This window comes from Ceratotherium simum, chromosome 35, assembly GCF_057802395.1.
Source record: "Ceratotherium simum simum isolate JZ-2026a chromosome 35, ASM5780239v1, whole genome shotgun sequence".
NCBI classification, from domain to species: domain Eukaryota; kingdom Metazoa; phylum Chordata; class Mammalia; order Perissodactyla; family Rhinocerotidae; genus Ceratotherium; species Ceratotherium simum.
In genome coordinates, this window is record NC_141934.1 from 24,276,281 (window position 1) to 24,300,737 (window position 24,457).

The window sequence follows — 24,457 nt, forward strand, 5'->3', positions numbered from 1 at the left end:
CCTGGTAGCTTCTAATCTCTCTGTCTCTGTCAATTTGGCTATTCTGGACGTTTCGTGTCAATGGAATCATACAATATGTGGCTTCTTGTGTCTGCGTAATGTTTCTTTTGCTTAGCACAATATTTACAAAGTTCTTCCGTGTTGTAGCATGAATCAATACTTCTTTCCTTTTTATAGCTGTTTAAGATTCCATTGCATGGATATACCAATTTTGTTTATCCATTCATCTTGTTGATTTTTAAACCATCGTTTTAATTGAAAGCTAAAGTCTCCTTTGGCTACCATCTCCAATCCTAGTCCTCTTCCTAGAGGAAGTCAGTTTGGTGTGTTTCCTTCCAGAACATTTGCTGTTGTTTTAAATACGCATATATGGACATTATCATGTATCATCATTTGATTTATCTGCACAACATTTTGAGCATGACCTTTTCCCGAATGCAAAATCTGTCTGTGTTGCTCCCCTGCTTAAAACCCTTCAGAGGGTGTGGCCGGCCCCGTGGCTTAGCGGTTAAGTGCGCGCACTCCGCTACTGGTGGCCCGGGTTCGGATCCCAGGCGCGCACCGATGCACCCCTTGTCTGGCTATGCTGAGGCCACGTCCCACATACAGCAACTAGAAGGATGTGCGACTATGACATACAACTATCTACTGGGGCTTTGGGGAGAAAAATGGAAAAAAAGGAGGAGGATTGGCAATAGATGTTAGCTCAGGGCCAGTCTTCCTCAGCAAAAAGAGGAGGATTAGCATGGATGTTAGCTCAGGGCTCATCTTCCTCACAAAAAACAAAAACAAACAAACAAAAACCTTCAGAGGCTGCCTATTGCCGACCCCGCCTGTGTTACAGGGAATACGCACCTTGCGTTGTAGCTGTGTGAACGCTTCCCCCAGAAAGGGAGGTTCCCCGTCTGCACGCCTAGCCGTCCATCTGTAGCCATTACGTGCTTTCAGCTGCAAGTAATGGGACATGCGACCTATGCTCGAGGGACAGTGCCTGTCTCCTGCAGCAGGAAGTCCGAAGGCAGGAAGTGTGGGTCCCTCAGGTATCTCTTCTCTGAAGCTGTTGCTGACAGCTCCCCCTCCCCAGGCAGAGCTGGCTCCCTTACGAAGTGTTTATTCTTTGCCTTTTTCTTGTTTGTAAACCTGTCTCCCCCACTAGACTGGGGGTGACTCTGGCAGTCATTTTTTTTTTTTTTCTATTACAAAGTAATTTACGAAGTAAAGCATATCTCTGGTTAACAATTCAAACAACATGTTAATATGAGTTTTACGATATCACAAATGACAACTTTGGGACCCAGAAAAGATTATTTGGTTTTAGAATTAATATTCACTTTATTGAAGTGATAAACTTAAAACCATACTTCTTCCTTAAGCTTTTCATTTAACTTATAAATCTTACTCTATTTATAAATCTAGCATATTTTTGCAATTGCCTTTAAGGAGGTTTTGATTATTGTTTGGCCCCACTTACAAATTTGATAATTAACTCCTTTTAAACATTTTAAGCTGGATTTAGAAATTGAATATATTCAGTTTTATCTTTAAGTCCTTTAGTAGTCTGATTAACAAATAAATCCTTTGCCAGTACTTAAGTAATTCTTGTAAATCTAATAAGTTAGACATAAATATGGCAAATCTTAAGTTCTCCTAAGTGTTCTAATATTATTTATAAACCTAATACGATTTGAATTTAAAATCACAAGTCTAAATCAACTACAGACTCTACATTAGAGTCACAAATCTAATATGTTAGAGACTCTGATATGTTAAATTCTCTTAATCATCACCCATTCCTAAAAAAAAAACAAATTCTCTTGTCACAAATATGTTATAATTTTTATTTATTTATTTATTTTCCCCCAGTAGATAGTTGTATGTCACAGCTGCACATCCTTCTAGTTGCTGTATGTGGGACGCGGCCTCAGCACGGCCAGAGAAGCGGTGCGTCGGTACGCGCCTGGGATCTGAACCCAGGCCGCCAGCAGCGGAGCATGCGCACTTAACCGCCAAGCCACGGGGCCGGCCCGTCACAAATATGTTAATAGTACAGGTCCAACTGCCTCCATCTTCTCTATATTTAATTCTAAAGATCCCCAGTGATGAGACACATTCTCCCACTATGGACATTATTATGTCATTCCCAACAATTTTAGGACTGCCTTCCCAAGTGAATTTTTGGGATTACTTCTCAGTGGGATGAAGTTCCTCGAGTGACAGAGCACCCGACAGGCCTTCAGCTGGGGCGCAGACTTGGTTCCAGCCAGTTGGGACACTGATATGACATACTGAGGCCTGTTTGTATTTGTTGTAACAAGGGCTCCACACTGAAACAAAAGGTGGGGAGCTGATAGCCCCCGCTCCTGGGGTAAGTCTTCCTACCACCCACTCTGGACTTGCAGTGGAAGTCAGGGACCACCCAACATTACGATTTACTTCCATCACTGCTTCGTTGTTTCTTGCATTTCTTTGGCTCTCTTAGTTATTTAAATATCATCTAATTAAATTCTGCCTGTGTCAAGGCTGTGTCTGCTTCTTATAGTTCTCAAGACTTGCCAGTGACACAGTACAGCAGTGTATAAGTAAAAAAAAAATGGAAATCCCTCCTCACCCAAACCTGTCTCCAGAGTCACCATTGTTTAGTTTAGAGTCTGTTCCTCCAGACTTCTTTCTATACGTATAAATACACACATACACACTCACACGTACTCACTCAGAATCATGCTTTGTATACCATTTTGCAATTTACTTTTTTCGCAAAATTTTGGTCACTTTCCCAAATCTACCCGATTCTTTTTGAGAGTGGCATAGTTTTTCATTATATGGTTATGTCATAATATTTTTTCACAATTGCCGTATCAGTGGATATTTGTGTTGTTTCCAGATTTTTCGCTGTTAAAGCAGTGCCACAATGAACGTGAATTTACATTTATCTCTGTTTACCTTTGCTTTTATTTCTCTGCGAAAATGTTGAAGAAGTGGAATTGTTGGGTCGTAGGATATGCGCAATTAAAATTTTGATAGATACAGCTAAATTGCTGTCTAGAAAACTTGTGCTCATCTACATTGCCAATTATGGAGGAGAATGCCCGTCTTCCTGAAGCTTGGATGTTGTCCTTGGCATCTTTTCTCACATTTTCTTCCTTCATGCCGGCCCAGAATCAGCCCTCAGTAACACATGAGAGACCAGAGTTCACCAGGAGAGCAAATAGCACGTTTATGTGCTGCCCTGTTAGGTTGTTTTTTTTTTTAATTATTGAGGTAAAATTCACATAACATGAAATTAACCATTTTAAAGTGTACTATTCAGTGGCATTTAGTCCATTCACAATGTTGTGCAACCACCACCTCTATCTAGTTCTAAAACATTTCCATCACCCCAAAAGGAAACCCCGTCTCCATTAGCAGTCACTCCCCATTCTCTCTCCCCAGCCTCTGGAAAACACTAATCTGCTTTCTGTCTCTATGGATGTACCTGTTCTGGATATTTCATATCAATGGAATCATGCAATATGTGGCCTTTTGAGACTGGTTTCTTTCACTTAGCATGATCTTTTGAAGGTCCATCCATGTTGTGGCAGGTGTCAGTGCTTCATTCCTCTTTATGGATGAATCATATTCCATGTATGGATGGACTACATTTGTTTATTCATAGTTGGTTTTTGAAGCGGGTCCCTCTGAGAAGCAAGGTAGACCCCAGCAAATGCTTGTTCCCCATCCTGTTTTGCAGTATTCCTGTGCACACAATATTTGACAGCTGCCCAGAAGGTAACGGCATCAGGACCATGGCCATTACCCGCGATGCTAAGTATCTGGCAACCATCTCAGATGCTGAAATCCAGGTACAGGGCCCTTTGGGGCAGCCTGTCACGAGCATCCCCGTGAGCAGCTCTGCTCAGGCTGCGTGGCGTCTGTGATGCTCTCAGGGGATGACTGGACTCCACAGCATGTTGTCAGGGGCTCCCTGCCTCTGGCTTAGCTCCCACTGCTATGCTCAGTTAACCGAAGTTACAGGGTTACCACAGGAGGTGTAGGTTACTTCAGCAGCTTTCAGAAACTTTCGGCTTTCTCATCCTCCTCTGTCTGCTGTCCCTTACAGAAAGTTTGCATCTGGAGGTGGACTTTGGCTGTGGAAACACCAGCATGTACTCTTGATCTTCCCAAAGAGTATGGTTTTCAGGTGAGTTCAGTCTGAGCCTGTAAAGATCTACCTAAACTTATACTGAAGCCAGGTCAAAACTACTTTTTGTTGTAATAAAGTTTTGTTATGATGCAGTAGAGCTTTTTAAAAACACATTCGTATCCATGATCTCATTTTATTTTTGATAATAATAGCTAATTTTTTGAGCAGTAATTTATTTTTTTTTTGTGAGGAAGATCAGCCCTGAGCTAACATCCATGCTAATCCCCCTCTTTTTGCTGAGGAAGACCGGCTCTGAGCTAACATCTATTGCCAATCCTCCTTTTTTTTCCCCCCTCAAAGCCCCAGTAGATAGTTGTATGTCATAGTTGCACACCCTTCTAGTTGCTGTGTGTGGGACGCGGCCTCAGCATGGCCGGAGAAGCGGTGCATCGGTGCATGCCCGGGATCTGAACCCAGGCCGCCAGCAGCGGAGCGTGTGCACTTAACCGCTAAGCCACGGGGCTGACCCCATGAGCAGTTATTATTTGCCAGATTCTGCTAAGTTCTTTACATACAGTATCTCACATAATCCATGCAAACATGCTGGGGAGGAGATATTACTATATAGTAATATGTGTGGAATACTACTATTAATTATTAACTAATTTGTCTGAAGTCACCCAGCTAGCAGCCTTGCTTATTCTAGAAGCATGCACTTAACTGTTCTTAATAGAGGGAAGTTATTATTTTTTTTTTTAAAGATTTTATTTATTTATTTATTTTCCCCCCAAAGCCACAGTAGATAGTTGTATGTCATAGCTGCACATCCTTCTAGTTGCTGTGTGTGGGACGCGGCCTCAGCATGGCCAGAGAAGCAGTTGGTCGGTGCACGCCCGGGATCCGAACCCGGGCCGCCAGCAGCGGAGTGCGCGCACTTAACCGCTAAGCCACGGGGCCGGCCCCGAGGGAAGTTATTATTATTCTCAGTTTGCGTGAGGTACCTTGCCAATGACACCCAGAAAGTTTACTGCTGTTCTACATTGTCTCATTCCTCCTTGCATCCTTTGTTCATCATACATTTATTGAGTACCTGCTATGTGCCAGACACTGTGGTTAAGTACCTACCCGGCTTTTGGAAACTAGAGTCCAAACAGGGCATCTGGGTGATTAGACTCAGCAAGGTGCACGTCATCATGCAGCTCTATGCCCAACTTCTCTCCTCCCCTGCCAACATTCCCCCTGCTCCCCGAAAAAAATTTCCTTACTTTTTTTTTTCTGTGAGGAAGATCAGCAATGAGCTAACATTTGATGCCAATCCTCCTCTTTTTGCCGAGGAAGATTGGCCCTGGGCTAACGTCTATGCCCATCTTCCTCCACTTTATATGGGACGCCACCACAGCATGGCTTGACAAGTGGTGCGTCGGGGCGCTCCCAGGATCTGGGCCTGTGAACTCTCGGGCCACTGAAGTGGAGCGCGCACACTTCACTGCTACGCCACCGGGCTGGCCCCATCCTTTCTATTTTTTTTTTTTTTTTTTTTTTTTTGTGAGGAGGTCCAGCCCTGAGCTAACATCCAATGCCAATCCTCCTCTTTTTTTTTTTTTTTTTTTTGGCTGAGGAAGACGGGCCCTGGGCTAACATCCATGCCCATCTTCCTCCACTTTATATGGGACGCCACCACAGCATGGCTTAACAAGCGCTGTGTCGGTGACGCCCGGGATCCAAACCGTCGAACCCTGGGCTGCCACAGCGGAGCGTGGGAACTTAACTGCTTTGCGCCACTGGGCCGGTCCCCCCCATCCTTACTTCTTAAAGCTGCCCTAATACAGTAGCCACCAGCCATACGTGGCTATTTAGGATGGATTTTTCTATTGCTGCAAAAAATTCCTTTGGGATTTTGATAGAGATTGTATTGAATCTGTATAGATCACTTTGGGTAGTATTGTCATCTTAATAGTATTGTCTTCCCATCCATGAGTATGGGATGTCTTTCCCTTTATGTCTTCTTTAATTTCCTTCAGCAGTGTTTTGTAGTTTTCAGTGTACAAATCTTTCACCTTCTTGGTTAAATTTATTCCTTTTTTTTTTTTTTGGTGCTATTATAAGTGGAGCTGTTTTCTTTTTTTTTTTTTTTTAAGATTTTACTTATTTATTTTCCCCCCAAAGCCCCAGTAGATAGTTGTATGTCATAGCTGCACATCCTTCTAGTTGCTGTATGTGGGACTCGGCCCCAGCATGGCCGGAGAAGCGGTGCGTCGGCGCGCACCCGGGATCCGAACCCGGGCCGCCAGCAGCGGAGCGCACGCACTTAACCGCCAAGCCACAGGGCCGGCCCTGGAGCTGTTTTCTTAATTTCCTTCTCAGATTGTTCATTGCTAGTTTATAGAAGTAAAACTGATTTTTATGTGCTGACTTTGCATCAGCTTTGCTAAATAGATGTGGCTATTTAAATTTAAATTGATTAAAATTCAATGAAACTACAAATTCATTTCCTCAGTTTCACTAGCCACATTTCGAGTACTCATCAGGCACGTGTGGCTAGTGGCTACCATTTTTGATAACACAGATTATAGAACATCTCCCTCATCACGGAAAGCACTTTGGACAGCACTGCAGAGGCACCCCAGTTCTGGATGAACTCCACCACTGTCCTTCTCTGTACCTGTACTGAGCAGGCTGGATGTGGCTGGGGAGAACCACCCCACCGAGCTGATTTCATTTTACTTGGAACTCAGTCACAGATTTTGAGAGAGCTCTCAGCCCTGCCTGGCTGATCTAGTAGGCTGTCTAGAGACAACAGTTTCACACCTTCTCCTCACACCTCCCACGCCTTTCCCTCACTCTCGGCTGATGGCCTCCCTCGTATTTCATTGAGAAAATGGAAGCCATCAGATACAAACACCAGCCTAGTCTCACTCCCAAGCCTGCAACCTACTGCAACATCACTGTCTTCTCTTTACGCCTCTAATTAAGAGGAGGGGCCAGATCCCTTCCCTCTTACTCCAGGCCCCTCCTGCAGCTGTCAGCTCTTCCTCTACCAGGGGGTCATCCCCATCAGCAAATAAACATGCTTCCGTGTCTCTCATCCTTCAAGAACTCATTTGAGGGCCGGCTCCGTGGCTTGGCGGTTAGGTGCGCGCGCTCTGATGCTGGCGGCCCGGGTTCGGATCCCGGGCAAGCCCCAAGGCGCCACTTCTCTGTCCAACGCGAGGCCGAGTCCCACGTGCAGCAACTAGAAGGATGTGAACCTATGACATACGGCTATCTACTGGGGCTTTGGGGGGAAAAAATGAATAAATAAAATCTGAAAAAAAAAAAAAAAAAAAAGAACTCATTTGACCCCACATCTCCTTCCAGCTATGGCCCTTTCCTCCTCTTCACAGTAAAACTTCTTAGAGCTGTCTACACTTGCTTTCTCTACTTCTCCATCTCATTTACTTTTTTTTCTTGCAAGAAATATTTGATCGCTTTGTATTTTTATTGTTAAATAAGGCAAATATGCAAAATGTGTACATTTTAAGGAAGAAAACAAAATGTACCTGTGTGCTTACCACTGATCAAGAAATGGAATGTTCCCTAAGCCCTAGAAGCCCCCTTTGTTCCCCTTCCTCAATCTCATCCCTAACTTTGCTCCCTAAAGTTAACCACTATCCCAAATTTTGAGCTATACTTTCTCTTACTTTTCTTTCTACTTTTCTCCAGCAATATATGTATCCCTCAATACTATCTTATTTCGCTTTACCTGTTTTTGAGCTTTATATATTTGGAATCAGACTAGTATTGCTTCATTTGCTCAGCATTGTTTTTGAGATTCATCCATGTTGATTCTTGAGCTATAATTCATTCACTTTCACTGCTGTATAGTTTTGCACTCTTTGAGTATAACACAACTTACTTAGCTATCCTACTGTTGATGGACATTTTGGTTCTTTTCATCTGTCTTCTACCCACCCATGGCTCTACCAAAACTATGCTTATCATGGTCACTGGTGTTCCCAAATCACATGAACATTGTTAAATCCTCAGTTGCACCCTTCACAGTGGGCTCACAAGACACTTTGCCTGTGTCTCACTGGCCATTCTTTTTTTTTGTGTGTGTGTGTGAGGATGATCAGCCCTGAGCTAACAGCCATGCTAATCCTCCTCTTTTTGCTGAGGAAGACCGGCTCTGAGCTAACATCGATTGCCAATCCTCCTCTTTTTTTTCCCCAAGCCCCAGTAGATAGTTGTATGTCATAGTTGCACATCCTTCTAGTTGCTGTATGTGGGACGCGGCCTCAGTATGGCCAGAGAAGTGGTGCGTCGGTGCACGCCCGGGATCCGAACCCGGGCCACCAGTAGCGGAGCGCGTGCACTTAACCGCTAAGCCACGAGGCCGGCCCTGGCCGTTCTTTCTGAGGCTCCTTTGTGGGGTCTCCCTCTTTCATTCGCACACCTTCTAAATGTTGGTGTTCCTCAGGGTTTCCTTCTGAGAGCTCTTCTTTTTCCTCCTCTTCTTGCTACACTCTCTTCTTAGGTATTCTCATCCGTTCCCAAGGCTTTAAGAAGTATTTACATCCAAGATATATCCTGAAATCCTTCTTCTCCTCTCCATCTCCACTGCCACCATAGTAGTCCAGACTACAGTCATCTCTCCCTGCGTGACGATGTCCTTCCAGCCGATGTCTCTGCTGTCACTCCTGCTGCACCCCTACCAGTCTTGCCACAGCAGTCAGGGTGATACTTTTAAAATAAGAAAAACAGATTCTATCACTCTCTTACTTAAAATCCTTCAATGAGTTTCCATTGTCCTTAGAATAAAATCAGAAATCCTTATTATGGGCCTCCGAGGTATGATCTGATCCCTTTTTCCATCTCCCAACATCTACCCTCCTGTTTATTAATGTTTGTTAGTTTGAATTTTCTAGAATTTTATATAAATGGACTGTTTTTGTGGAGGCCTCTGGTTTTGTTCACCCAACTTAATTTTTGAGATTCATCCATGTTGTTACACGTATCAATAGTTTATTCTTGTTTATTGCTGAATAGCAGTGCATTGAATGGATATGTCACAATTTATCTGTTCACTGTTGATGGACATTTGGGTTGTTTCCTGTTTGTGGCTATTGAAAATAAAGCTGTGTGAACATTCATGTACAAGTCTTTGTAGCGATGTATACTTTCCTTTCTCTTGGTAATTGTCTTTATTTTTGAAGGACATTTTCCGTAAGTATAGAATTCTAGGTTGGTAGTCATCTTCTTTCAGTAACTTGATGATATTATTCCATTGCCTTCTGACATACATCATTTCTCTTGAGAAGTCAACCATCAATCGTATTGTTCTTTCTTTAGAAAGTTGTGTCTTTTTTTCCCCCTCTGGGTGCTTTTAAGATATTCTCTTGGTTTTCAGCAGTTTGTTCAATGATGTGTCTGTGTGTTTTGGGGTATGTTGTTGATTTAAAAAACAAAAACAAAAACTTATCCCTTGGGGTTTTTTGAACCTAGGATGTCATGTTTTTCCTCAGCTTTGGAGAATTCTCAGCCATCGTCTCCTTATACATTACTTCTGCCACATTCTTTCCTCTCCTTCTGGGACTCTAATTACATTAAATTAGACCTTTCCATTTTTTCTTCTCTTTATTTTATATTCTTTTGTCTCCTTATGCTACAGTCTGGATATTTTCTCCTATAATTTATCTTCCTTTTCTATTGACTAATCGTTTCTTTGGCTATATCTAGTTTTCTTTTAAACCTCATTTTGAGTTTTTAAAATCATTTTTTCAGGTCTAGAATTTCCATTTGATTCTTTTTTTACATAGAGTTATCTGCTGAGATTATCCATCCTGTCCTCTATTTTCTTGCACATGTTAATCAGAGTTATTGTCGAATCTGTGTGTGATAATGCCAAAATCTGGATCTCCGGGGTCTCTTTCTATTGATTGCTGTTCCCCCTTAGTTTTCAGTTATTTGGGTATGTCTTGTTCATATGCCAGTTATTTTTCATTGAGTGCCCATTATGCTTTAAAAAGTATAGGAGTAATTTGAGGCTCAGGATAACTTCCTCCAAGGAAGACTTACTTTCGATTCTTACAGGCATCTGGCGAAGTGGTCACCTGGATCTAATCAGAGATTGAGGTGATTTGAGGCTGATTTTCAGCCTCTCTGAGGTCTCCTCCATGCACTTGCTTTCATCAGTTCTTGGCCTCACCTGGCTTCTGTGCTGTTCTGATAGTAATTCTCTGACATTGGCCTTAGTAGTTCACCTTCCTGAAGTGAAGCAGCAAGCAGGAGGCAAGGAATAGGAGATGGGGTGGAAGTGGCAGGAATGGAACTTAAAAAGCTTTTCTCTAACCAGTTTCTCTCAGTGTTGCTGCCTGGAGCCCTTCATCTTAGCTGCAGCCACTCTCCCCCACACACGTACCATTTCAAGACGTATGTCTTAAGTCTTCCCAGAGAGTTCTCACTTTTTGTTGTTGTTATTGTTTAGTTTCATGCCTTCATGTATCCCTCCTTCCTGTGGTTTCTGCAGGGTTGATTTTTGGGAAGGGAGCCAGGCAACCCATTTATTTATTCACCATCTTGGCAGGAATCAGAATCTCTTTCCAATATTTTGCATTCATTCCAAGTCACCTTGTGGCCCTGTCAAATTTAGAAATGTGTATGTAGCCGTTTTTGTCCGAAAGGACACAGAATAGAGGTTATTGGTGAATACTGGTTTACTTTTGTTTGTTCTAATTTATAGGTGATGAACTATAACAAGTAAGACTAAATAAGAAAGGGATCACATTTGAGACCATTAATTTTAACACTCAGTGTTCAAATTATATTCCTATTGCTTACAAAATGCCATGTCTTTTCTGTTTTATATTCCTACTCAGTTATTTATTTTAATAAAAAATATTATTTAATTTTAAAATTCAGCTTAACCAGAGAGAAACAGAAAATTTATTATAATGTAATATATTTCTATACTTTATATTTCAGAACTACCTTACTTTTAATCCAACAAATAATAAAGAATTGGTGAGCAATAGTAAAACACAGGCAATATATTATTTGTGGGTAAGTAGAAATATTTTGATTTGTTTTAAATGTATGGACAAGTATATATTCATTCTTTGAGTATAGACATTTTGGTAATGTAACAATATAGTATCTACTTAGGAAGCAATAAATATCTATTAAAATGTTTTGATTTAATTATAGTATTTATTCTAGTCCCATTGGAAATTAGCATATTAAATCATAAGCAGATAATTTAAATTTCATTTAAGTTTTTTAAATTAATGAGGCAGATATTTATTTGAATGTAGTTAACAGGTCTAAAATATAGGGTTTTTCAAGATCTTGAACTTTATTCCCTTTTAGAAAGGAATTAGCAAACAGATCAGCGATATGTATTCTGACACAGGGCAAAATCATGAGATTAACAAAACATCGAAAGTTAAACATAAAATTACTATGTGACTCAGCAACTCCTAGATATATACCCAAAAGAATTGAAAACAGGCATTCAAACAAATACTTATACACAAATGTTCATAACAGCAGCATTATTTGCAATAACCAGAAGGTAGAAACAAACCAAATGTCCATCAACAGATGAATGGGTAAACAAAATGTGGTCTATCCATACAATGAAATATTATTTAGCCATTAAAAGGAATGAAGTACTGACATATGCTACAACATGGATGAATCTTGAAAACGTTAGGCTAAATGAAAGAAGCCAGATGCAAAAGCCACATACTGTATGATTCCATTGATATGAAATGTCCTGAATAGGTAAACACATAGAGACAGAAAGCAGAATGGTGGTTGTCAGGGGCTGTAGGGGGGGAGTGGGGCGTGACTGCTTAATGGATAAGGGGCTTCCTTTTCGGGTGACGAAAGTGTCATGGAACTAGATAGAATGATGATTGCACAACATTGTTAACGTGCCATTGAATTGTACACTTTAAAATGGTTAATTTTATGTTATGAATTTTGCCTCAATAAGAAATGCAAAACAAAAACACATAGAATCGCTGATTTTCAGTGATAGTCATTACTTCAGATATTTATTATAGCTTTAAAGCCTTATAAATGTAGAATTCAGATTTCCCTTAACTACCACTGAAAGTCACAGTCATTTGTGGCATTTTTTATGTATTTGCTTTTCTTCCAGAATGTTTTTAGATATTCCTGGAGGCAGTGGGTTCTCCTACCTGTAGAAGGTGCAAAGCTCCCACCCCGTTTAGATGCATTTGTTTTGATTTTGTTATTATGTAGTTCTTCTTTTGGAAACCAGGTCTTTTTTTAGTAGTGATTATTTTTTCTGTGTTTGTCAGTATGAAGAGGGAGATATACTTGTTCACAGTGCCCCACTTTTAACAGAAAAAGTGAGTATGCCTGTTGTGTTTTTATGCGTCTAATTTTGTGGAGAACAAATATGGATGTGTAAGCTTCGTCACTTTGGGCTCCTCTCTGTATGTCTTGATATTGAGCCACTGGGAAACAATTTGAAAAATTTACTTGGTCCTTTACCATATTGAATTGTCAGTTGAAATAATGGAACTATTATTAAAAATAAAATGTTGTGGAAAAGAAAGTTTACTACCATGAAAAAATATTCAAAAAAGTGATGGCTTTTGTAATATATGTGTGCATGTGACGAAGAAAGAAAGTTAACTGGAGTGGTGTGAGGATAGTGGTTGAACATGAGTGGGTCTCTTTTAAGCTGCTGAGTTTTCAGTAATAAAAAATGATACTGGATATTTAGATGTTTAAGAGCCGATAGAAAGGTGGTGAACCAGGTATTGGAGGAAACATTTATCTTGCCTGCTTGCCTCCAGCTGTTTCATCTGAGACGGAACTCAAGTCCTGTCTCCTGCAGTGAGAACATTATGGTGATTTTTCTGCTTCCTTCCTTCGCTCTTGGTATGACTTATAGAAGTTTATTTTTTAAGAGAGGATGCCAAGAGAAAAAAAAAAAGATAAGCCAGATGGACACAAGAAAGATTATTCTGTCTGCAAACTCTGTTTTTCATAAATCAAAGTATCAAAAAATAAATATAGTCGATTCTCGTTATTTGTGGCAGTTATGTTCTATAAAATCTCTGCAGACCACAATTAGCGCATACTGAATCATTGCTCCTAGGAGAAATACAGGAATAGGTGCCTGCCAGCCTATGGTCACAACATTTTCATCAACTGACAGATACATAATCTTTTTTTATGTATGTTTCTGTTGAAAGACACCATATTTAATATATAATGTTGATTCATTAACATGGGACTCACAGCCAACAGCATCAGAACTCATGCCTGAATGACACTTATCTAATACGGGTATATTCCCTGTAAGGCACATCACAACCTTCTTGTGCTTAGGAACACTTTTTTTACTTTATCTTTTTTCTACTATATTTCAGTGTAATATTATAAAACGCTGTGTTGATAAATGTATTTCAGTACAATGTTTGGGGGCCAATTTAAATACTAAAATTACCAACAAAAAACGTTAAAAAAAATGCAAACAACGTGGCACTAAACAGACCGTGAAAAGGACAGTTGTTTCTAGTATGAGCTGAAACAAGAAGGCAAAGTGTTGCCTTGTTAGGCCTTGGCTGGGAACATCAAATTTTTCACCACTCTGCACGTGTACACGTCTGCAAATGATTGTGAAAGTGCTACGAGGATGATTTGGGGTTACAGATAAACTTCAGCCAGTAGTTAAATTCACAAATACGGAATCCACAATTAACGAGGACCCACTGTGATTTGAAATGATAAAAATGGAAATAGTGCTGCTCTTAGAAAGATCGTGATGCTGTTGCTTGACCACTTGTCACTTTACTGACCCTCTTGTGTTCAAGTCAGAAGAAGTAAACCCTAGGATCTTCTCTGCCTAATTAGAGAATGGGCAGCAGATTACTGTGTCATATGACAGATTGCTGAGTTTCATTTATTTATTTGCTAAACGTTCGCTGAGGGGCTTCACTCACTGCTCTGGGTTCTTTCTATACTTCATGTCTAAGACATTCTCTAAGAAAGATGGCCTCGTGCCTTATTTTATCTAGCACAAATTTAATAGTCTTAAGGGCATTTCTATGTACAGTACTTAATTTCTACTGATGGGAAAATAATTTATGATCAAAAGGAGACTGGGAGAATTATGATATTTTATAACTGGAGCTTACTTTTGCTCACTATAGGCATTAGTTTCTTTATCAGTCTCTGAAACCTCAATAAGAGAGTTGAACAGGTATAAACAGTGACCACTTTTTCATTTGCTTTAAGCAAACAGTGTAATTGACAGTATGCACATAACCGTTCACTTGCTCTTAGCAAACCTTGAGAGGTTCAGAACTGCCTGGACCATGGCAATCCATGGGGGAAGGTTTTTTTAGTGATTTTTTTTTTTTTACTTTATCTTTTTTCTACTATATTTCAGTGTAATATTATAAAACGCTGTGTTGATAAATGCTTTGTTTTATATTTATTACCAACGGTAACTCATAACCTGTCTTTTGAAATGCAGACATTCAACAAGCTTGTGGGAAAATATAGCCAGTCCATCTTTCATCTGAATTTAACACAAATACTCTCGGCAACAATGGAGGGGAAGCTGGTTGTCTGGGACATTTACCGCCCACCATCGTCTGCCTCCACCTCTTTGAACTTACCCTATATCAAACCTTGTAAATTGGTTCATTTGCAGAGAGAGAGTATCACTGTGCTTACTACAGTTGATAGGTAATTATCTTAATTAGAAAGTAGCTATAGATGATTATAAAAGTATTCTAAAACCCTTTTGGATGTATACACATATTATGTATATGCATAGAATATTTCTGGGGAGAGTCGCAATTAACTGGGAATGTTGGTTGCCTCTAAGGAAAAAAACTAAGAACTAGGTTCAAGGATGGGGGTGGATTTACTTCTTTTTTAGTCTCATTTGTACTAATTGGTTTACTTTTTTTTTTAAATCATGGGCATGTATTACTTTAAAAAATCTCTTTGTGTCGGTGAAACAAAAAGTAGTGATTTTTTTCTTCTGCACTAATTAGACTTATTTTATACCCTAAATTTTACATACTTTAAATTTAAGAAAATAATATGAATAGCTATATTGTTCTGTCTGATTACAAAATAACATTTACTCATTATGAAAAGATGAAATACAACAGAACTTTATCAAGTTCACTAACTCTTTGATTTTGAGAGGCTGTAGGGGCTTACAGCTGATCATTAAAAAAGCCTCAGCCTCAGATAGAAAGGGTTCACATTCCAGATACATCCCTTCCTTGCTGAGTGACCTTGGGCAAGGGACTTAACTTTGCTGAGCCTCCATTTTTCCATCTGTAAAATGGGCGTAACAGTACTATCTATCTCAGAGTGATTTTATGAGGATTTAGTGAGACAAGGCATGTAAAACTCTTAGCACGCTGTCTGGCACAGGGGAGCTCTAGGTAAAATAGTCATTATTAGCATGCTAAAGTTCCCAAAAGTGGTGGAGAAAATTGCCTAATGATGAGGACCCTGCCCATATGATTGGAGTCTCTGTGCCATCCGCTTTCCAGAAGCCCATTTGCTTTCCTCTACCTTTCTTTTAATACAGGGCAACAGTGAGGTCCCGGCATGGATTTACAAAGAGAAATGCAAATTGTCATCCTCACTCCGTGTTGCGAAAAGACAATAGTGGAATTGCAATTGCTGATGCAATCAACTTTTAACTAGTTGGGGGTTAGGACCCAGTGAAGACCAGGCCTCCATTCTCCTCTCCATGTTAAATAAAACCCAGCCAGGACCAGGGAGTCCTTGAAGGAAAAGGTCTCTGAAAACACTTGGCCTGTTTTGCCATTTCTGTCCAGCAGAGGGCAGTGAAAGATGTTCTAGCCAATTACTCTGCCCACCTGCCTTGCTTATTAATCAGAAACCTCATTTAATCACTTTGCGTATGTAAAGAGGAAATTCATCCCTCTACTCCCCTCATGATTAGAATTATGTCAGAGGCTTAAAAAAAAAAACAAGCCCATTTGGGATGGATCTGAGGACTGGAAATAAAAGCCATTTTGTCACGCGGCACTGCCTTTGGCTGTGATGACTGGACGGGGTTTTACGATAGCTCTAACAGCAGCGCCTTCCTATAAAGCGGCTTATATCCCATTGCCGGCCTGTGTGATTTCAGAGGGCTGGTAGACAGACCCTGTTATCATCTGTAGTCTTGCGGCAGAGAATGTAAATCACTGCCCACCGCCACGGCATGTGGCTGATCTTGGTGGGCAGGGAAGAGGAGAGCAGAGAGCAGGGACGTTGTGTTAGACACACCTGGATCCCTGCACGGTCTAGCCACGTGGCCCTGATGGAGTTGCCAGGTATAAGTATGTCCCATGCCATATTTGGGACATACTTATGCTAAAAGATTACTCATTGTTTATCTGAAATTCAAATTTAACTGGGTATCCTGAATTTTTATTTGCTAAATCTGGCAACCCCAGGCCTCGAGCGAATTTCTTAACTTCTCTGAGCCTTAGTTTCCTAGATATAAAGTGAGATAACAGTAAAATCAGCCTCATAGGGCAGTATTAAGTGAAATTTTTACAACAACCAGAGTCCAGAGCCTGATATATAATTAGGTGTTCAATAGATGGTAGTTATTACTGTTATTTAACAAACTGATGTTATTCTCCATTGCAGCTATATTGTCACAGGTGACGTTAAGGGGAACATTAAATTCTATGATCACACCCTGTCCATTGTTAACTGGTACAGCCACTTCAACTTGAGCTCCATAAGAACTCTGTCCTTTTCAAAGACCCCGGCAACTCCTCCTACCAAAAAATCAAACTATCCTCCAGACTGCACTTTAAAAGGTGACCTTTTTATTGTGAGGTAAGTTGTTAATGAGTCTAGTCGTTTGAATGGTTAAAAGTGATTGATGTCTTCTTTCGGTTTATGTGGAGTGGAATGTTCCTCTTGTTCCTGGGGTATAGAAAAGAGGGAACTGGCCTTCCTGCTCAGGCCTTTCCCTGGCTTGCAGGTGGATCTCCTTGTCTGATTATAATCACTATTTAATCATTTTTTAAAATGCAACATTATTTTCCTGTGAAGGATTTTTAGTGACAGGGAGCTGGAAAGGGCTTATCCCTGAGCTCTCACCTCTGTTGCGTCTGGAGTCCTTTGCTGTAGGTTAGTCTCCTTCTCGAAGCTGAGTTTGTCCTAGCACTGCAGTTAAAGGCATTTGATAATTAATAGCCATAACATTTCAAGACTGAATTATCTGTGAGTCTGCTTAATTACCCTTGCAGTATTTGCAGGCACATCTGTATGTGTGCACCAAACTCCGTATTTGCATACACAAATGAATATTTGCATGTGCAGATTAGCTAATTGTACAACTGACTGTCCATCTGCATACTTAATGACTCAATTTACATGTGGAAATGTGGGCTTTTTCACTTGCAAATGGAGGCTGCTGGGTGGTAGTGGTATATTTTTGGAGATGTTGGGTTAATCATGTCACTAAATTACAGACGACAGAGGCGTTTCATGTGCAATTAGAAGAATAGCTGGCGTGCCCCATTCCCTGCAAACATTGATACTGTTTGGTTTCTCCATGGCAAACAGGAATCTTATCATTGGAACATCTGATGCAACAGTGTACCACTTAACGACAGATGGGACCAAACTTGAGAAGTTATTTGTAGAGCCCAAGGATGCCATTTGTGCCATCTCCTGCCACCCGTATCAACCCCTCATCGCCATTGGGAGTTTCTGTGGGATGATCAAAGTGTGGGATTATGAAAAGAAAAAATACCTTTTCAGCAGGGTCTTTGAGAAGGGGCTTGGAGTCCAAAGTCTGACCTACAACCCCGAAGGTATTTTCATCTTATCAGCCTATTTTAGGTTCTAAATCGAAAACAGACCCAATGGCTATGCTGGTTGGCTGTAACACCTCCAGGAATTTCGACCCCACTCTCCCCACCAGGTTAGAAGAGACAGCTTCTCCTCTGCGTCCGCAGCCCTCTGTGCTTAGTACTCTCTGAGCACTCATCCCAGGGTGTCAGGCCTTTCAGTTGATTTCTCCTTCTAGGGACTCTGTCTGTCCTGTTTATTGCTGTCTCCTCGGCACCCAGGACAAGGCCTGGCACGGAGTCCATGTTTCCTAAGGGAACGAGCTCCTTTTTGATCCTGGTTCTCTGGCTTGTGATTTCAGGGGCCCTTCTTGGAGCTGGCTTCACGGAGGGGACAGTTTACATTCTCGATGCCATGTCCTTAGAAAACGAAATCCCAGAGCCTTTCAGATATTCCAGAACCAGCGTGACTCATATCAGCTTCTCCCATAACTCCCAGTATATGGCAACTGCTGTAAGTATTTTCACTGAGCACTGTCTGGTGGGTTAGCAACCTTATTTAAAACCAAAAGAGAAAGGGGACTGGGGGACAAATGGAGAGTGACTGCTAGTGGGTACGGGGTTTCTTTTGGGGTCATGAAGTACCACTCTAAAACTGTGATGATGGATGCATAACTCTCTGAATATACCAAAACCCGTTGAATTGTACACTTTAAACGGATGAATTGTGTGGTGTGTGAATTATATCTCAATAAAGCTGTCATAAAAAGAGAAAGGGGTAAGGGAGGTGGGAGGACTTTTGCCTGAAAACAAGAGCAGGGCCTCAGAACTTCCAGACTTGGATTCTGCTGCTCTGACAGCTCATTTTTGGTTTGTTAGTTTTTTGGAACCCTTTCTCTGCATCCAGTCTTTCATCTTTCCCTTTGATTTTGACAAGATGACATTCTCATTTATCTCAAAGCAAAGTCTTCCACTGGTATTTTGGATTCTGTTCCTTCCCTCTGTGAACAGGGCTCTTAATCTCAGTGAAGATTTTCCTAGACCTCTAACCTCCTCTTCCTGCCAGTTCTCCTGGTCTGCAGTGTGCTCATCGTGCCTTGATATTGGGTGGCAGGGGACACAGCCGTCTTCACTTAAACCGTTGTCCCTTCTAATGCTCTCTTGTCGCCTCTGTTCTGATCTGCGTACACAACACTTTTAAAGGCCCAAAGCCGTCCCTCGTGCTTCCCGTCCGCACACTGACTCAGGTGCCCCAGGTCCCTTCAGGCTGGTCTCAGCCACTCTCTGACCCCTTCCACTCTCAGCCATCATACTTTTTTTTTCAATCATACCTTTTGAGTAGCTGGATAAAGAGAAGGGAGAACAAAGGCGGAAGGAGTCAGGGTTTCAGTTTCCAGCAGAGAATGAGGTGGGGGCTGGAAAGGAGAGTAAGACCGTAGTGTCAGATAAATACTGTCTCCCTCATCACCTTTGTGAGTTACCTACTTTTAACCTAAATTTTTTCATCTGTAAAATGGGCGTTATTTTATTACTTGCTCTGATAGACTAAGATTTCTTTTGGATAAAATATTCTAAGAGCAAAATTAGTATGAAAAAATAATGATGATTCTTAAGTTACAAAATTTAAAAAGGAATAACTTCTGCTCTTTTGCTTCTATCCAGGATGTAAATTTTACTGTGGCCGTTTACATGGTGGTAGTCAAAAACGGACAAAGGGTCTGGGAATATTTGGCGAGACTTCGTTCTCATCACAAAAGCATCCAGAGTCTCCTGTTCGGGCTTCACCTGGACATCAATGAGCCTCGACTGCTGAGCCTCGGGAAAGACAGGGTCCTGGTGAGCTGTTCAGGGTTTGTCTACCTGGTCACTTGACTGTGTTTGTCTCATTCTTGCTACATCCCTGGCGTCTGGCATAGAACTGGGCCCACAGTCTGTGTGTTCGTTGGAGAAGATAAATATACAACAAAGTAGCATAAACCTCTCTGAGGAGGCATTTTGCCTTAGCATGGCTGTGAAGCCACGTGGGAACTCATTTCCCGAGCGAGGAGGCTTCTGGGGAGCATCACATTGGATGGCGGGGAGGTGGTGTTCCCCACAACACGAAGAACTCAGCCACCCTCACCTCTCAGTGTACATTTGGAAAGCCGACACTCACTCACGCTTTCTTTGTGTCCAGGGCTTGGGGCCAGGCTGTTACCTAAATGTGACACTAATAGAGGATGTGAGATAAGAGGGAAAGGTAGGGACCCTGGCAAATGTGATGTTCATGATCAAGCCAAAAGAATTCAAAGTCAATCAATCAATGTATCCATCCATCCATCTTAACTTCCTTTCTTCCCTTCCTTTTATTCCATCCATCCATCCACCCATCCACCCACCCATCCATCCATCTATCCATCCACCCTTCCATCCATCCATGCATCCATCCATCCATCCATCCATGCTGGTCTGGCCACCAAAACCTACTTATGGGTGAAATCCAGCAGGCTGCTAATTTATGACTGTCAGGTGCTGAGATTTAGATATGAATTAATTCCTACCCTGGAAGAGTTCCAAGATAATGGTAAGAGAAGCAGTATAACATAACTGTAAGAGTTCAGGTTTTGGAGTCAGTTGGACCTAAATTTGAATTCTCATCCTACCACTTCTTAGCTGTGTGACCCTGGGCAAGCCACAGAACCTCTGTGAACATCTGTTTTCTCATTTGTAAAGTGGGCAAAATAGTACTACTTTGCAGGGGAGTCATTAGTATTAAATGGCATGATGTTTTTGGAGCACTTAGTTCATCATCTTGCTCATAATGAATTCTCCATAATGGTAGCTTATGAGGTATAAGAGTCTAGGCATGTATTCTTTTAGGAGGCCTGATACTGTCTCCCCCCAGAAAAGCACTGTTGGCTGATTTCATTTGGCTCAGTCCTCGTGTGTATCCATCTGGGCTCCTCTGCAGATCGAGTATAATCTTCTCAAGAGTTACAAAGACCACCTGGAAGTCCTGGACATTCACCGAACTGACCAGGGCAACTACCCCACCTGTATGGTCTGGTACCCGCCACTCACCAAGGAACTCTTCCTGCTTATTTGCAACAGTGGCTACAAAGTGAAACTTTTTAATTCTACCACAAAAATGTGCAGGTAAGCACCGGGAGCTTCCCACTAACGTGGTGCATAAACCAGTTTCTCAGCCCCCAGCTTATTTCAAGTCCCAACTTAAGGACCCCCATAAGGACCAGCGTAGCTACCTTTACTATCTCCCTCACTTTGCAGAGGAGGAAACTGAGGCACAGATAAGGTAAGTAATTCTCACCCGAGGGCATGTGGCTAGGAAAGCCAGAGGCAGGATTCAAACCCAGAGCCCTCGCTTCTGAGCCCAACACTGCACAGAGATAAGGTACCCAGAGCTCAGGACCTGAGACGCAGGGAAAGAACTGGAAAAATCGCTGATGCTCTATAAAATCTCCTGTTCCTCCCTCGTGGATAAAAACAGATGTTTCCACCTGAATACTACCAATTATTTGATTTTTCTTGCTCTTGGTTCTTAAAGGAGTTTTTAAGTTCGCCTGATGGCATGCATTTGTTCACTCAGTAAGTATTTGCTGAGTTCATGTACAAGCCAGGTGCTGTTCCAGGTGCTGAAGGCAAGGATAAAAACAAAACAATGTTTCTGTCATTGTGAGTTTGCATTTTAGTGGCGGAGTGGAGTTCATGGGGGAGGCTGGGCTCGAGATCCACATTTGAGGTCAAGAGCACACAGTGGCTTAAGGCCATGAGACAAGAGAAGATTCCAGAGGGGAAGGGTAGATGGAGAAGAGGTCAAAGGCCCAGGGCATCCAAAGCTTAGCATCTTAGAGCAGCAGCTCCCCCATCCGAAATAGGTCCACATGTGTGGTTGACCTCTTGTGCTATGAGGCCTGTGGGTCTCAGGGTTTGCTCCTCATGATAAATCCTAATTATGGTGCACCGTCCCTGCAGCAGGGCCCTGCACTCCCATCATCCCATTTCATCTTCAGCAACCCCACTGGGGCTCAGAGAGGTGATGAAACTTGCCCAAGGTCAAGCAGCTGGTCAGGGCAGGACTTGACCCGAACCCAGCTCTGACTCTGTCCTCTACTTGGCACTACTGGGCCCTGATGCAGCCCTGGCTTTGCAATCCCACCTAGAGAGCCCTTCGAGGGCATCCTCTGTCCGCCTGCAGATTGGCTGCCTCGTGGGTACGGCTGCAAGGAGCAGAGGCCCTGAGACAGGAGAACCAGGAAGTGGGAATGCTTTGGTGACCCCACCTGGGAGAAGGACGTTGGAAAACTGACCAACGGCAGCTGGCCCCATGCTTGAGGAAGGTCATTTTTTGTGTGTGTGTGAGGAAGATCAGCCCTGAGCTAACATCTGCCAATCCTCCTCTTTTTGCTGAGGAAGACCGGCCCTGGGCTAACATCCATGCCCATCTTCCTCCACTTTATATGGGACGCCGCCACAGCATGGCTTGACAAGCGGTATGTCAGCGCGTGCCCGGGATCCGAACCTGCGAACCCCAGGCCGCCGCAGCAGAGTGCGCGCACTTAACCGCTTGCGCCACCGGGCCGGCCCCGGAAGGTCATTTTTTTGAAATGTGCCTCAGATAAGATAGGTCCTCAAAAAGGCCGAGATCACCCAGGATCTTTTTTTTTTTTTTTTTTAACAATTCTTTCCTGAAGGGCACAAGTAAAATGGACTGAGAAATGCCATGTCATGTAGCAGGAGAGAAATCCAGAACAATTTTTTTTATATTAAAACACTGAGAAGGAGACATTTAAAAGAAATACATAAAAAGGAATTTTAGGAAGATTTCAGAATCTTCATACTTCATCTTTAGTGGACACAAACTTTTTGGACAAAGAATCTCCCACAGATATGCCCAGTCCTGAGAAAATCTGAGTTTGCTGAGCAGGTGGATTGGGGATGGAGCGACCCGGACTTGAGGTTCCTGCTGACAGTTAGTAACCAGGGACTTAGCCACATAGTTAGGAGTTTCTGCCATTGACGATCAGTCAAAAATTAGCATAAAGCATCTTTTAAAAAAGATAATTTATTGAGGTGAAATTCACATAACATAAAACTAACCATTTTAAAGTGAACAGTGGTGTTTAGTCCCTTCACAATGTTGTGCCACCACCACCTCTATCTAGTTCCAAAATATTTCCATCACCCCAAAGTAAAACCCCTTGCATAAAGCTCTCATAAGTGGTAGGAATAATAAAGCCTCGTAACCACAGCTTAATTGGGAAGGAATGACCTTTTCATGATAAATCTAAAAGAATTTAAAAATGCACTTAAAAATATTTAAAAGAACATGAAAAGGTAGTTCACAGAAAAAGGGCAATAAGCCTGTGAGCAGATGCTCACTAGTATATCAAAGATGCACATGAAAATGAGACAGCATTTCTCACGAATCAGATTAGCAAAGATAAAAATGATCGATAGTGTCTAGTGTTGGCAAGGGTCCACGGGAACGGGCGCTCTCCCTGGCTGCTGGGGGGTTGTAAATCGGGACGGCCTTTTGGGAGAGCTATTTGTTACCCTCTATTAAATTTTATCGTATCTCTGACTTCTAGGAATGTAGCCCACAGAAGTACTCATAGTATGCCAAGACATAAGTAAAAGGATGTCTTGCTCGAAAATATTTTTAAAAATGGAAACAATCCAGATGTCCATTAATAGGGGATTAGTTAAATGATGGCTTGTCAGTATATTGAAACACGATGCTGCTTTTAGAAAAGAAAAAGATAAGATAGCGCTCTGTATAGTAACATGGAAATATCTCCAAGACATAATATGAGATAAAGCAACTTGCCAAATAAGCCTGAATATATTTTCATATGAAATTATATTTATGTAACTTACATATTTTCATATAAAATTATAATTATATGGGTTAGAATATATATAAAAGAAATTCTTGAGTCAAAAACACCAACTATTCCCCATGATTATCTTGGGAAAAAAAGGTGTGGCAATGTTGAGTTATGGGTAGATTTTCTACTTTACGAAGGTCTAAGTGTTTGAAATTTTTCACAATGAATATATAATACTTTTTCTGTCAGAATAAAAAGACATTAATTTTATGAACTTGTTAGATATTTTAACAATACTGAGTAACAGTTACATCGCTCCTGCTACGTGCCAGGAACTGTTCTGAGCCCCTTATACATGTTAACATGTTTAATGCTCACCACAGTCTTACAGGGGAAGTACGGTCGTTATCCTTGTTTCACCAGTGAGGAAACTGAGGCACAGAGAGCTTGAATAATTTGACCTTTTTTTTTTTTTGGTTTATTTATTTATTTATTTATTTATTTATTGAGGAAGACTGGCCCTGCGCGAACATCTGTTGCCAATCTTCCTTTTTTTTTTTTTTTTCTTTTTTATCCCCAAAGCCCCAGTACATAGTTGTGTATCATAGTTGTGGAGTTGTAGCTCTTCTTTGTGGGATGCCAACTCAGCATGGCCTGATGAGCAGTGAGCAGGTCCACACCCCGGATCCAAA

The 24,457-nt window shown here is 41.6% G+C and overlaps 1 protein-coding gene across 1 annotated transcript in view; it reads left to right on the plus strand.

The window, feature by feature from the left end:
• Window positions 1-24,457, plus strand: part of CFAP251 (cilia and flagella associated protein 251) — a 65,765-nt gene that overhangs the window by 12,598 nt on the left and 28,710 nt on the right. The window contains exons 5-14 of the mRNA XM_087423339.1: window positions 3,728-3,839; window positions 4,097-4,177; window positions 11,084-11,161; window positions 12,430-12,480; window positions 14,622-14,836; window positions 16,781-16,975; window positions 17,711-17,961; window positions 18,300-18,451; window positions 19,600-19,773; window positions 20,888-21,072. Of these exons, the coding sequence (XP_087279465.1) occupies window positions 3,728-3,839; window positions 4,097-4,177; window positions 11,084-11,161; window positions 12,430-12,480; window positions 14,622-14,836; window positions 16,781-16,975; window positions 17,711-17,961; window positions 18,300-18,451; window positions 19,600-19,773; window positions 20,888-21,072 (1,494 nt within the window). The remainder of the gene's footprint in view (window positions 1-3,727; window positions 3,840-4,096; window positions 4,178-11,083; window positions 11,162-12,429; window positions 12,481-14,621; window positions 14,837-16,780; window positions 16,976-17,710; window positions 17,962-18,299; window positions 18,452-19,599; window positions 19,774-20,887; window positions 21,073-24,457) is intronic.